Source organism: Schistocerca serialis, chromosome 11 (genome assembly GCF_023864345.2).
Source record: "Schistocerca serialis cubense isolate TAMUIC-IGC-003099 chromosome 11, iqSchSeri2.2, whole genome shotgun sequence".
NCBI lineage: Eukaryota > Metazoa > Arthropoda > Insecta > Orthoptera > Acrididae > Schistocerca > Schistocerca serialis.
Window position 1 is genome coordinate 42,980,829 of NC_064648.1, and position 13,870 is coordinate 42,994,698.

The window sequence follows — 13,870 nt, forward strand, 5'->3', positions numbered from 1 at the left end:
CCACACCTGAAAGAACTGCAAAAAGGTAGGAAAAGTTAGAGGTGGGATCTGGATAAAGTGAAAGGATCAGAGGTTGTAGAGAGTTTCAGAAAGCACTACGGAACCATTGACAAGGACATGGGTAAGAGATACAGCAGAAGATGAAGGGTAGCTTTGAGAGATTACTAGTGAAAGTAGCAGAGGATCAAGTAGGTAAAAAGACGAGGCTAGTAGAAATCCTTGGGTAACAGAGGAGATACTGAATTTAATAGATGAATGGTGAAAATATAAAAATGCAGTAAATGAAGCAGGCTGAAAGGAATACAAACGTCTCAAAAATGAGATCGACAGGAAGTGCAAAATGGCTCAGCAGGGATGGTAACAGGACAAATTTTAGGATGTAGAGGCATATATGACTAGGGGTAAGGCAAACACTGCCTACTGGAATACTGAAGAGACCTATAGAGGGTCTATACAAGGGCGATGCACTTGCGGGCAATATTTTGAAAATGGAAGAGAACGTAGATGAGGATGAAATGGGAGATACGATACTGCGTGAAGAATTTGACAGTACTGAAAGACATAAGTTGCAGCAAGGCCCTGGGAGGAGACAACATCCACTAAAACTACTGACAGCCTTGGGACAGCCAACCTTGGAAAAACTCTGCCATCTGGTCAGAAAAATGTATGAGACAGGCAAAATACCCCCAGACTTCAAGAAGAATATAATAATTGCAATTCCAAAGAAAGCAAATGTTGACAGGCATGAAAATTACCGATCTATCAGTTTAATAAGTCATGGCTGTAGAATACTAACATGAATTTTGTACAGTCGAATGGAAAAACTGGTAGGTGCTGACCTCAGGGAAGATTAGTTTCGATTCCGTAGAAACGTTGGAACACGTGAGGCAATACTGACCCTATGATTTATCTTAGATGATAGATGAAGGAAAGGCAAACCTACATTTCTAGTATTTGTAAACTTAAAGAAAGCTTTCGACAATGTTGACTGGCATACTCTCTTTCAATTCTGAAGGTGGCAGTCGTCAAATGCAGGGAGTGAAAGGCTATTTACAATTTGTACAGAAACCAGATGGCAGTTATAAAAGGGGAGGAGCGAAAGGGAAGCAGTGGTTGGGAAGGGAGTGAGACAGGGTTTTAGCCTATCCCTGGTGTTGCTCAGTCTGCATATTGAGCAAGCAATAAAGGGAACAAATGAAAATTTTTGAGTAGGAATTAAAATCCAGGGAGGAGAAATAAAAACTTTGAGGTTAGCCAGTGACATTGTAATTCTGTCAGAGACAGTAAAGGGCCTGGAAGATCAGTTGAACAGAATGGACAGCACATTCAAAGAGGGATATAAGACGAACATCAACAAAAGCAAAACAAGGATAATGGAATGTAGTCGAATTAAATTGGGTGATGATGACAGAATTACATTATGAAATAAGACAATTAAGGTAATAGATAAGTTTTGCTATTTGGGGAGCAAAATAACTGACGAAGGTTGAAGTAGAGAGAATATAAGATTTAGTCTGGCAGTGCCAAGGACAGCATTTCTGAAGAAGAGAAATTTGTTCACATTGAGTATACATTTAAGTGTCAGGAAGTCTTTTCAGAAAGTATTTGCATTGAGTGTATCCATGTATGGAAGTGAAACATGGACGATAAATAGTTTAGACAAGAAGAGAACAGAAGCTTTCGAAATGTGGTGCTACAGAAGAATGCTGAAGATTAGATGGGTAGATTATGTGACTAATGAGGAGATACTGAATAGAATTGGGGAGAAGAGGAATTTGTGGCACAACTTAACTATAGGGTGGCGTACAAAATGTGTTACCAATTGTTTCTTTTACAATTTACACCACACATTAGATACTCCGCTGGGATCTCTACAGCAGTACCAGCAGAGCTTGGAAAAACAAATGAGTTATGAAATGACATGTAATTCACGATACTGCCACTAGGAGACTAGTAACCAGCAATGGCTGACAATGGAAGACTGACAACACAGCAACGATCGGCAATTGTGTTACTTTTTCATGAAACGAAAAGCCTTGTTGTGACTCAGAGGTGTTTTCGACAACAGTTTAACACACAATGGGTCCCTTGGAAGAAGACCATTCACGGGTTGTACGATACACTTGTACAGGAAGGAACAGTATTGGATCCGAAGCGACCTCGGCCTAAGCCTGTTTCTACATCTACATCTACATCTACATTGATACTCCGCAAGCCACCCAACGGTGTGTGGCAGAGGGCACTTTACGTGCCACTGTCATTACCTCCCTTTCCTGTTCCAGTCGCGTATGGTTCGCGGGAAGAACGACTGTCTGAAAGCCTCCGTGCGCGCTCTAATCTCTCTAATTTTACATTCGTGATCTCCTCGGGAAGTATAAGTAGGGGGAAGCAATATATTCGATACCTCATCCAGAAACGCACCCTCTCGAAACCTGGCGAGCAAGCTACACCGCGATGCAGAGCGCCTCTCTTGCAGAGTCTGCCACTTGAGTTTATTAAACATCTCCGTAACGCTATCACGGTTACCAAATAACCCAGTGACGAAACGCGCCGCTCTTCTTTGGATCTTCTCTATCTCCTCCGTCAACCCGACCTGGTACGGATCCCACACTGATGAGCAATACTCAAGTATAGGTCGAACGAGTGTTTTGTAAGCCACCTCCTTTGTTGATGGACTACATTTTCTAAGCACTCTCCCAATGAATCTCAACCTGGTACCCGCCTTACCAACAATTAGTTTTATATGATCATTCCACTTCAAATCGTTCCGTACGCATACTCCCAGATATTTTACAGAAGTAACTGCTACCAGTGTTTGTTCCGCTATCATATAATCATACAATAAAGGATCCTTCTTTCTATGTATTCGCAATACATTACATTTGTCTATGTTAAGGGTCAGTTGCCACTCCCTGCACCAAGTGCCTATCCGCTGCAGATCTTCCTGTATTTCGCTACAATTTTCTAATGCAGCAACTTCTCTGTATACTACAGCATCATCGGCGAAAAGCCGCATGGAACTTCCGACACTATCTACTAAGTCATTTATATATATTGTGAAAAGCAATGGTCCCATAACACTCCCCTGTGGCACGCCAGAGGTTACTTTAACGTCTGTAGACGTCTCTCCATTGATAACAACATGCTGTGTTCTGTTTGCTAAAAACTCTTCAATCCAGCCACACAGCTGGTCTGATATTCCGTAGGCTCTTACTTTGTTTATCAGGCGACAGTGCGGAACTGTATCGAACGCCTTCCGGAAGTCAAGAAAAATAGCATTTACCTGGGAGCCTGTATCTAATATTTTCTGGGTCTCATGAACAAATAAGGCGAGTTGGGTCTCACACGATCGCTGTTTCCGGAATCCATGTTGATTCCTACATAGTAGATTCTGGGTTTCCAGAAATGACATGATACGCGAGCAAAAAACATGTTCTAAAATTCTACAAGAGATCGACGTAAGAGATATAGGTCTATAGTTTTGCGCATCTGCTCGACGACCCTTCTTGAAGACTGGGACTATCTGTGCTCTTTTCCAATCATTTGGAACCCTCCGTTCCTCTAGTGACTTGCGCTACACGGCTGTTAGAAGGGGGGCAAGTTCTTTCGCGTACTCTGTGTAGAATCGAATTGGTATCCCGTCAGGTCCAGTGGACTTTCCTCTATTGAGTGATTCCAGTTGCTTTTCTATTCCTTGGACACTTATTTCGATGTCAGCCATTTTTTCGTTTGTGCGAGGATTTAGAGAAGGAACTGCAGTGCGGTCTTCCTCTGTGAAACAGCTTTGGAAAAAGTTGTTTAGTATTTCAGCTTTACGCGTGTCATCCTCTGTTTCAATGCCATCATCATCCCGTAGTGTCTGGATATGCTGTTTCGAGCCACTTACTGATTTAACGTAAGACTAGAACTTCCTAGGATTTTCTGTCAAGTCGGTACATAGAATTTTACTTTCGAATTCAATGAACGCTTCACGCATAGCCCTCCTTACGCTAACTTTGACATCGTTTAGCTTCTGTTTGTCTGAGAGGTTTTGGCTGCGTTTAAACTTGGAGTGGAGCTCTCTTTGCTTTCGCAGTAGTTTCCTAACTTTGTTGTTGTACCACGGTGGGTTTTTCCCGTCCCTCACAGTTTTACTCGGCACGTACCTGTCTAAAACGCATTTTACGATTGCCTTGAACTTTTTCCATAAACACTCAACATTGTCAGTGTCGGAACAGAAATTTTCGTTTTGATCTGTTAGGTAGTCTGAAATCTGCCTTCTATTACTCTTGCTAAACAGATAAACCTTCCTCCCATTTTTTATATTCCTATTAACTTCCATATTCAGGGATGCTGCAACGGCCTTATGATCACTGATTCCCTGTTCTGTACATACAGATTCGAAAAGTTCGGGTCTGTTTGTTATCAGTAGGTCCAAGATGTTATCTCCACGAGTCGGTTCTCTGTTTAATTGCTCGAGGTAATTTTCGGATAGTGCACTCAGTATAAAGTCACTCGATGCTCTGTCCCTACCACCCGTCCTAAACATCTGAGTGTCCCAGTCTATATCTGGTAAATTGAAATCTCCACCTAAGACTATAACATGCTGAGAAAATTTATGAGAATATTTATGAGAATATTTAAGCAGTACGAGTTGCTGTACAGAGAAGTCCCGGGAAATTGTGTAGAAAGGCAGCAGTGCAACTGGGAATACCCAGTCGCTCCATTCAATGCATTCTTAAAAGTGGCCTCCACATGTACCCATACAAGATGACCTGTGCACAGAAGCTCACTGAAGAACACAAGCAGCAGAGACTACTGTTTGCTCAGTGGGTGGAGGATAGGGAAGAAACTCTCAACAACGTTTGGTTTTCAGATGAGGCGCATTTTCATTTAGATGGTGTGGTTAACAAACAAAATGTACACTTTTGGGCCACTGAAAACCCACAAGTGCTTCATGAATGACATTATGCTCCGAAGATTACAGCGTGGGAAGCAATTTCCAGTCACGGACTTACTGGACCCTTTTTCTTTGAAGAAACTGAACAGCGAACGTTATTTGAGCATGCTTCGCAATAGATTCATTCCACAGCTTCTTGCAACTGCCTTACCCTTCAACACACAGTGATTCACGCAAGATGGAGCAAGGCCACATACTGCAGACACTGTGTTGGAGTTTTTACACAAGCATTTCGACATGCGGATCATTTCCCTCAGGTTTCCAGGTTGCTTCAATGATGGACAAAATTGGCCCCCCAATAGTCCAGACCTCAATCCATGTGACTCTTTTCTTTGGGGGTACCTAAAGGAAAAAAATTTCCTGAAATGTCCACGTGATTTAATGGAGCTCAGAAGACTTATTCTTTAAGCTTTCAGTGAAATTAGGGAAGACGTGCTGTAGGGTACTCTCTAACTTCAGCGTTCCTTTGAAGAAAGTTAGGAAACAAAATGGTGGGCATATTGAGCATGTACTGAGTTAGAACAAATCTCCATGGACGGCTCTTCACTACAGCATATGTTCCTTTCGGATTGTATTGACAATAAAGTTTATATTCAAAAACAAAATGATAACACGTTTCGTGCGCCACCCTATAGAAGAAGGGACTGGTTGGTAGGACAGGTTCTGAGCCATCAAGGGATCATCGATTTAGTATTGGAGGGAAGGGTGGAGGATGAAAATAAGAGGGAGACCAAGACATGAATACACTAAACAGATTCAGGAGGATGTGGGTTGCAGTAGTTACTCGGGGATGAAGAAGCTTGCACAGGATAGAGTGGCATGGAGAGCTGCATCAATCCAGTCTTGCCACTGAAGAGCACAACAACAACAGAAGGGGTGGATGTGCTTTGCAACCAGTTTACAATACTTCTTTTGTGACACAGTGCCTCACACGAGCTCCACTGGACCCATGGGTGCCTATGTGGTTGTTTCCCAGAGTATAAAGGAGGCCCCTACAGTACAGGAGTCAAGAGGCTGTTCCCCTTGTGGGTGACGGAAATGCACCCTCCCAAAGGCACGATGAAGGTATCAGGATTCATCAGACCATGCATTGCTCGGCCATTGTGCCAACATCCAGCGTCAATAGTTACATACCTATTTCAGTTGTTGTCGATGTCATGGTGTGGGTCACCAGCGGCACAAACTCATCATTAGAAGTGTTTGGAGCATTGTGCATTCAGACACAATTGTACTCTGCCCAGCATTAATGTCTGATGTTAGTTACACCACAGTTTGTTGCCTGTCTTGTTTTACCAGTCTGCCTAGCCTATGATGTCTACCATCTGTGATGAGGAGTACTTGCCCAACGCCATAATGTCTGGCCATGGTCTCACCTTTGTTTTGCCATGTGTTGAAGACAACTGCCATAGTACTACTTCAACACCCGGCAAGCTGTGCAGCTTTCAAAACGCTCATACCAAGCCTTCAGGCCATCAAAATTTGCTCTTGGTCAAACTCAGATTGTGCGCATTTCCTATTTTACAACAAAACAAGATGCTCACTGATACTCCATGCAACGTGTGTGTGTCTGACTAGAAGACAAGGTGAGATGCTATTGCCTGGATGAGTTTATACTGACAGTAGATCAGTGATCATAATGTTTTGGCTGCTGTGTATATGGATTTAGTATTATGACTTCCAAGTGGATGCTGGGCAATGCCAAGGGAACCATTCTGCAACATTTGAGGCAATTGTAAAATGCATGAATTTATTACGAGGGTGTGCCAGAAAATAATGCCTCCAAAATTTTGATTCTGTTCTTAATATCAGTTCTCACGCATATGACACTGTTGATGTTACCACTTTGCTGACACAGTATGCAGCACCCTCATGATGAACAGTTCTGAACTGCAGTGTGTGTGTGTGTGTGTGTGTGTGTGTGTGTGTGTGTGTGTGTGTGTGTGTGTGTGTGATTTAACTGTGTCAGCATGTGAGAAAACCCTCAGACAACAGAGCACCAATTCAAATAGTTCATCCACATGTTGAGCACCCTCTCCTTCAGCATGACAATGCCAGACCATACACAACTTTTTTTTTTTTTTTGCACCTGCAACAGTCTGACGCCTTTGATTCATTATTATTGATCATCCTCCATACTGACCCGGTTTGAATCAATGAATTTTCAACTGTTTGCAAAACTTAAAGAACACTTTCAGGGACTCAACTTTGATAGTGATGAATCAGTGTAAGCGTAGGTGAGGCTGTGGGTCTGCCAACGAAGTCAAGCATTCTACAGTGACGACACCAACAACCTGGTGTCTCACTGGGAGAAAGGTGTTCAGTGCCACGGTGACTATGTTTGAAATAAATATACAAACATTAAGAATAAATATGTTGAATATTAAGTTTGTTTTAATTAAAATGCTTCAATAATATCCGAATAGAAATTTTGTGTCATTACTTTCCAGCATGTGCTCATGCCCAAAATATACACCAATTAAAAATTAACATTTAATTAATTTGGCAAAGAAGGTGGCTTTCAACTGATACAATGTTAAGGTCATAGGGAAGTTCAGTTCATCGACTAACACAGCACACAGAGTATGAGAAGACTTCTTGTAGGTAAAAAGTTACGTTATGGGCACCATTTGGATGTTTTGGTTAACATTAAGCTGTGCTACTGATCAATTTGTTACCATATCCTTTACTTGGCTTTCACATTTCTAGACTTTGTCAGCTCACAGCCACACTGCCACTTTTGAACATAGGCTAAGCCTTGAGATGCACTATGAATCAGACTCCCACTACAACCAATGTTACAAGGGGGGAGTGGGTCTAGAACCACATTTTAACCTTGTAGCCTTTGAATAGTTCTCCAGTTTAGGTCCAAAGTCAATGGATCTTCAAACTGCTTTTCATTTACATGATGTGTGCTGTGCATACATATCATCCTGAATGCCAAACCATCATTACATCAGGGTTCAAAGCCAAAGCCTGAACTGTGTTGGGTCTAACCACTCTTTTACTGTATTTAATAAAATTTAGTATATTTATTTTCCTATCATTTCCTCATAGTGATTGTTTAGGATTACTGTTGTGATAATGCTTGTCAAATGAATTGCAAGCTGTTCACATAGTTTGTATAATCTGTAATGAAGTACTCACATATATTCAAATGCAAATGCTGCATTAATGCTATCCCAGTACTTCTGCAGTTGCACTCAAGATGGATGTTGAAACAGATTTTTTCAGCACAGATAGTTCACGAGTAGTTTGCGTGATTGTGTCAGTGCGCTCAATTCTCATTTGCAGGATAAAAATACTAGTGGCACCAAGTGAATTTGTTTGGTGATGATAGGTGAATACCCTACAACCGGTTGCACTACATTAGATTTCAAGTGACATGTATATGTAAGATTATTTACACCAGTAACTGTAACATTGTGACAGTTTCACAAACAATATGAGTAACAATGTGCAGCAAATGCAGAAAGTGGTTATGAACAAACCTGTCAATATTTAATGTGTAGCCCCATGGCTTCATCAAAACTTTGCTGCCAACATACAAATTCATTCTGCTGTGTAACAATTTATGCTTCCATGTGATATTTGTCTGAAATTTAACTTTACTGCTGAGAGTTCTACTTACATATGGTTCACATATTCAAAGTAAACAAAATGTACTTCTCAGATTAGTGACCATGCAAGTGTCACTTCAAAACTATTTATAAATAATTTATTTTACATTATCAGTAAATAAATTGCAATTCTCATTCCATACCACAATACACTTCAACAATGCATTAACTGCAGCCATACCATTTATAAATTTAATGGCACTGCTAAGGTTCACTACAGTCATAATTATTCTTAAGTTGCACATTAAGGTTGTCATTCAAACAAGTGTATCAGAGCAGAATATACCCACTTTATGGCAACCAGTTTATCAGTATAATTGGGTTGTGCATTAAAAAAGTTTTCCATGTTTACTAAACATTAAATTGAAACTCTTGCTCAATTCTATGTGAGGTTTAATACAAGGCTTATTTCAATGCACTGTGCAAAATGTCATCAGTTTAGTAAACCGAATTATTCATGTTTCCAGCTGTATGACATCAATTGTATGTATTCACGCATCACACTGCACACAGAAATTAATGAAAGCCTGTTAAGAAATACAAGTAAGCCACTTACTATGAAGTGTAACTCAGTTTCTACTTCATCAGTTTCATCTTTCTTTATCCACTTAGTTGGCTCCTGGTCCATCGCTTCAGTTCTACAGTCTGTAAAGAAAAAGCAATCAGATAAGAAAAGTTTTTGGCCCACTCAGTTTCTGTTTTTACCATGAGGTATAGCTCAAAGGCAGTATTGTCACTCATATATTGCGTGCAGTAAATGGGTGATTACACAGGAAACAGATGCAAAGTGGCTGGGGAAAAGTGTGTTCATTGATATAAACTCATTCATGAGAACAATCATAAAATAACACGCAATGGAAACTGAGCATTTAAATTTGTTACTGCTTATTTGTAACACTGGCTCATGGATACCATCCTGTTGTGACAATTATGGAAGATGTGTAATTTTGTGTGCATGCATTAACTTCAGCATTACAAACAATTACAGCAGTCAATAGATTGCAGCGATATTACTTAATAACATCAAATATTTCATTCTATACTTGGTTCATTGTGTTAATTTCAGTGTGATAGGGACACGAAGAAAGTCCGGACATACGGATTGTTTATCAGTGAATATGCATTTTCAACGTAGGCATTACCTTGAAACTTACTTCATCTGTATTCATTCACGGATGTATGCTCAATTTACAGGAAGCGTCATCATTTTAGAGTCTTTACCTGCTATTAAAGGAAACCAATACCTGCACTGTAGACTGCACATTGCAATGCGGAAGTTCTCATTCTTGATTACCATCAAGATTAAACATTGGTTACCATTTTCTAACAAAACTGATTTACTGAAACGACTTCATACTAACTGTAAATATGATGAATGATCTATCGAGTTCTGATGACATGTAATGCTTTACGTTAGGCAGATTATAGTTAATCTGTACCTTGTATCTCGCCAGTTCGTAAATGATGTTGCAGTACTCTTATACAGAACTCCATTAAAACCCACACACTACAACAAACTGGTATTTACATATGATTACACGAATACTAACGACACGAATAATCAAAGCACAGTGAAAACTGACAAAATGCACGAGAATTGCAGCATTTCCTTTCATGCGAACATACTCAAACCATGAAATGATGTAGTAACTTTGGGCACTTTAAAAAATGCTTACGTTAGCCCTAAGATCTGGAGCCGCTTTATGTCTACATCACAACACAGAAAATTATCATCACAATCATTATTACTACTAAGTAAGTCAAAATAACCGTACTAACATGGACAACCTTTGAATTTCACTGTCCGCCTTTTCTCGTTAGCCACGAAGTATTTGAGGAGATTACTTCGTAGACAAACTGCTCGTGACAGCACGTCACACACTCAGCCGTTTCTTTTACGAAGATACACGTAGCGATTTTAACGGTCAGGCCAAAAACAAGCACTAACAACTCAGGTATTTAGTTGTTATGAACATAACCTGAAAAATTACAACATTCACACACCGTCACCAAGCACACTATAGGTGATGTGATCACAATTAAATACAGAATAAAATCTCATCCTTATGTACCCATTACAAATTAAAACATAAAAAGACAGCAGCCTCAAACAGCAGAGTCATCACAAGATATTCGCGAACTAGTACACTCATCAAACTCAACTGTTACTGTGATAGAAATTAAGTACCATGTTAATTTACTTCCGAAACACATTTCTTCACTTATTCTTATTTGCAGTTTATAAACGCTTATAAATTACCTGGAGAATATCACACGCAAATTTCCACAACACCACGAGGTTGCTGCTGACTACACAGTACACGAAGGGTGACAGTATCGCAGAACCAGCAGATGCATTCAAAACCAGCGTGAATCTTGTCGCTCGTGTGGCCAACAGCAGAATTTTACGTCTTTTTCAGTGAGTGTTACGAGATATGAAATGTTTTTTCCGTATTTTCTATAGTATTTACGAGCATTAGTGTGAAATAGACTTGATAAATTGAAGGTTTCAGTTTTTATTTGCGTTTGAATAGGAAAAGCGAAGGACAGCTTCGCGTGTACGCAAACGTTTGTTTACATTCTTAAATTACATTGTTAAATGCGCGGGATCATCAATTAAGTAGTGCACAATGCTCAGTATTTACGTTTATTAGTGTCATTTAGACTCGATACATTGACGATAGCAGTTTTTATACATTTTATTAGGTCATTTTTCGCGTGTACGTGAACCTTTGTTTACATTATAAATACGAGGGTTAAACAGTTTAAGTTAGTGTTGGATGCTTAGTATTCACGCTTATTAGTGTCATTTAGGCTCGTTACATTGAAGGTAGCAGTTTTTATACATTTTATTAGGAAAAGTGATACTGACGGTGAACTCTAACGCCACTTGCATACGTTTGACTAGCGCAACCTGTGAGCGTTAACAGTTAAGTAGACGTAAAATACGTGGTAAATTAGTGTTACACTAAAATGTCTGAGTAAATCAATGTTACAATAAAACTTCTGAACCATTCTTACATACGGTTTAGTTAGCAGAAAGCTAATACTCTCCTCGCCGTCTGCTTATTTTCCTTAGCTTGTTGTGGGCATTAGTGATCGTGTACTGTGAGCCTATGGGTTCCTATAAAGTAGAACTCGTATTTGTGATTTTCATTCTGAACTCTTATTGTTAGCTAAAGGTTTTGTTTTGTACCTGCATCTGTCAGTGTACAATACTCAGTATTTACGTTTATTTGTGTCATTTCGACTCGATACATTGAATGTAGCCGTTTTTATAGTTTTATTAGGTCATTTTCGCGTGTACGTAAACGTTTGTTTACACTTTAAATGCGAGGGATAACCAGTAGGTGTAGTTTACCGCTGGTTACTGTTCAACATTTATAAATAACATTCACTATATAGCCCCTAGCAGTATACTGTAGGTCACTGTTTTTTCCTGTAGTATCCACTTGATAGCCCTAGCAGCAAAATAAGCACCAGATCTAGCTTCTATCATAAATTTTTATTGTTTTTCATTGTTGAGTGTCCTTCCTGCCACCTAGTGTGTAGTTGTTAACCTTGTGTGGCAGTAGGTTTCCTTAAGTTTCTAATAGTAAATCACATATTAGCTAGATGGATAGGGACTGTGTCTGTTGTGTGCGGATGCAGGAGGAGTTAGCCACAGTCCAAATGCAGCTGGAAGCTTTGTTGGCCACAGTCAACTGGCTCCAGAGTGCCACCTTGAGGTGCAGTGGGGATGGGGTACCTGGGGCAGCCTTTTCTGTACTAGATGTGCGGGCAGGGGGGCGGGGGAGAGGTGTCACAGCTCTCTGTCTCTGATCCGACCTACACTAGTAACATAAAACTGTTTATTTGCTGCCATTAATCATCAATGAGGAAAGAAGTCAACAAACCTAACTCAAAAACTTCATAAAAAGACTGAAAGCATTGCAAAAACACACACATGGAAAAATATCCTAAATGTAAAACCAAAATGAACTCCCAACACTGAAAAGATAGTCAACAAAAATGTAATAAAGGAGAAATTTTTAAAAAGAAAATCTGAAACTAAATATAATGTGTCATTTCTTATTAATGTGCTCTATTTATATGTATACAGTCAATTGAATAAAGTTGAAAAAAGGTTCAAGTCATGGCTGTGATACAAATTTTAATTAATTTCTTCAGCTTCTACAATTATTAAAGATAAAGCTGAGACTCATACACCTCAAGGAAACTTTAAAACCAGCAGTTCATGAAATGAAAGAAAATGATCTGTTTTATGCCCAATTGTGCAATAAAATCTTCAAAGAAATGTAAATCCAAGTGTATGAAATATCTTTATTGATTTATGAATATTTCAATACCATAAACAGAGGATCATTTATAATTTTTGTCTGTCTGATGCAGTGTATGCGGTACTTTCACTCCTGTGCACTTCACACGTGTAAAAGAGACATCAAGGGACTCCAAACCTCCTGTTTGTGTATTAGTCAGTACAGTATCTTCTCTGAAAAATAACGTGAAGAATGACAGAGAGCTTGGATCATTCCATGGCTGATTGATGTGTCCTCAGGACAAGTCTTCAAATGCGTGATTAAGTGGACTAAAATGATTTTTTTTTTGTCAAATTTGTCACCACCCTTTCTTCCTCGGACAGACTATCAATTACATCTTGTAGACACAAGACTACATGTTACACTTGTTGAGGTACATGACTTCAAGACTGTCATGGTCAGAATCTGTGGAGGAGTTACCACTTGTATCAACATCGAATAATTCATCCCCACTGTCATGCTTCATATCTTCATAATTTCTTCCTCAATAGAAGGCAACAACAACATATTCAATAGAAGGGCTGAAGATAAAAACATTTGGATCAACAGAGGCGTCCGATCCCACCCGTCGGCTTTGATCCGTGACGTACGGATGTTGTGGTGTGTGACGTCATGACGGTGCGGAGTTTTGTTTATGAGTGTGTTGTGTTTGTAACTGTCGTCTTGTTGCAGTTGGAGGTGTCCTCAAGTGGTGTGTGCATGGTCCGCGTATTATGTGGTGTATTGGGTTCATTTGGTTATCACTGCTTGAAGTGTGCATTTATCGGTCATGACTGTTATAGAAGAACAGAAATTGGTTTCAGTGAGTTAAGAATTAAGTTTGTGTTGTGTTTATGTTATTGTGGTGTCATTTGCTGTTTGTTGAGTGGTAAGTCATTTAATTTAATTTGAGGCTTCTTTTGTTTGGTATGGATATGTCTTCTAAGTTTAATAGGGTTAAGGTTGAGGGAGGGGGGCTGGTTTGTTTTGGATGTGTTTTTGTTTGTTTGTTTGGC

At 39.7% G+C, this 13,870-nt stretch overlaps 1 protein-coding gene and 1 long non-coding RNA gene across 5 annotated transcripts in view; one reads left to right on the plus strand and one right to left on the minus strand.

The window, feature by feature from the left end:
- Positions 1-10,909, minus strand: part of LOC126427284 (zinc finger protein 493-like) — a 105,919-nt gene extending 95,010 nt beyond the window's left edge. For 3 of the 4 annotated variants that reach the window (XM_050089560.1, XM_050089563.1, XM_050089562.1), the window contains exons 1-2: positions 10,817-10,909; positions 9,113-9,201 (exon numbers count right to left, since the gene is read on the minus strand). In XM_050089560.1, the coding sequence (XP_049945517.1) occupies positions 9,113-9,184 (72 nt within the window). In that variant the 5' untranslated portion in view covers positions 9,185-9,201; positions 10,817-10,909. Of the gene's footprint in view, positions 1-9,112; positions 9,202-10,335; positions 10,536-10,816 lie in introns of all 4 variants that reach the window. The other variant, XM_050089561.1, reaches the window with a different exon arrangement.
- LOC126427286 (uncharacterized) overlaps positions 10,895-13,870 on the plus strand; it is a 113,546-nt gene continuing 110,570 nt past the window's right edge. The window contains exon 1 of the long non-coding RNA XR_007576620.1: positions 10,895-10,975. This is a non-coding gene — a long non-coding RNA (uncharacterized LOC126427286). The remainder of the gene's footprint in view (positions 10,976-13,870) is intronic.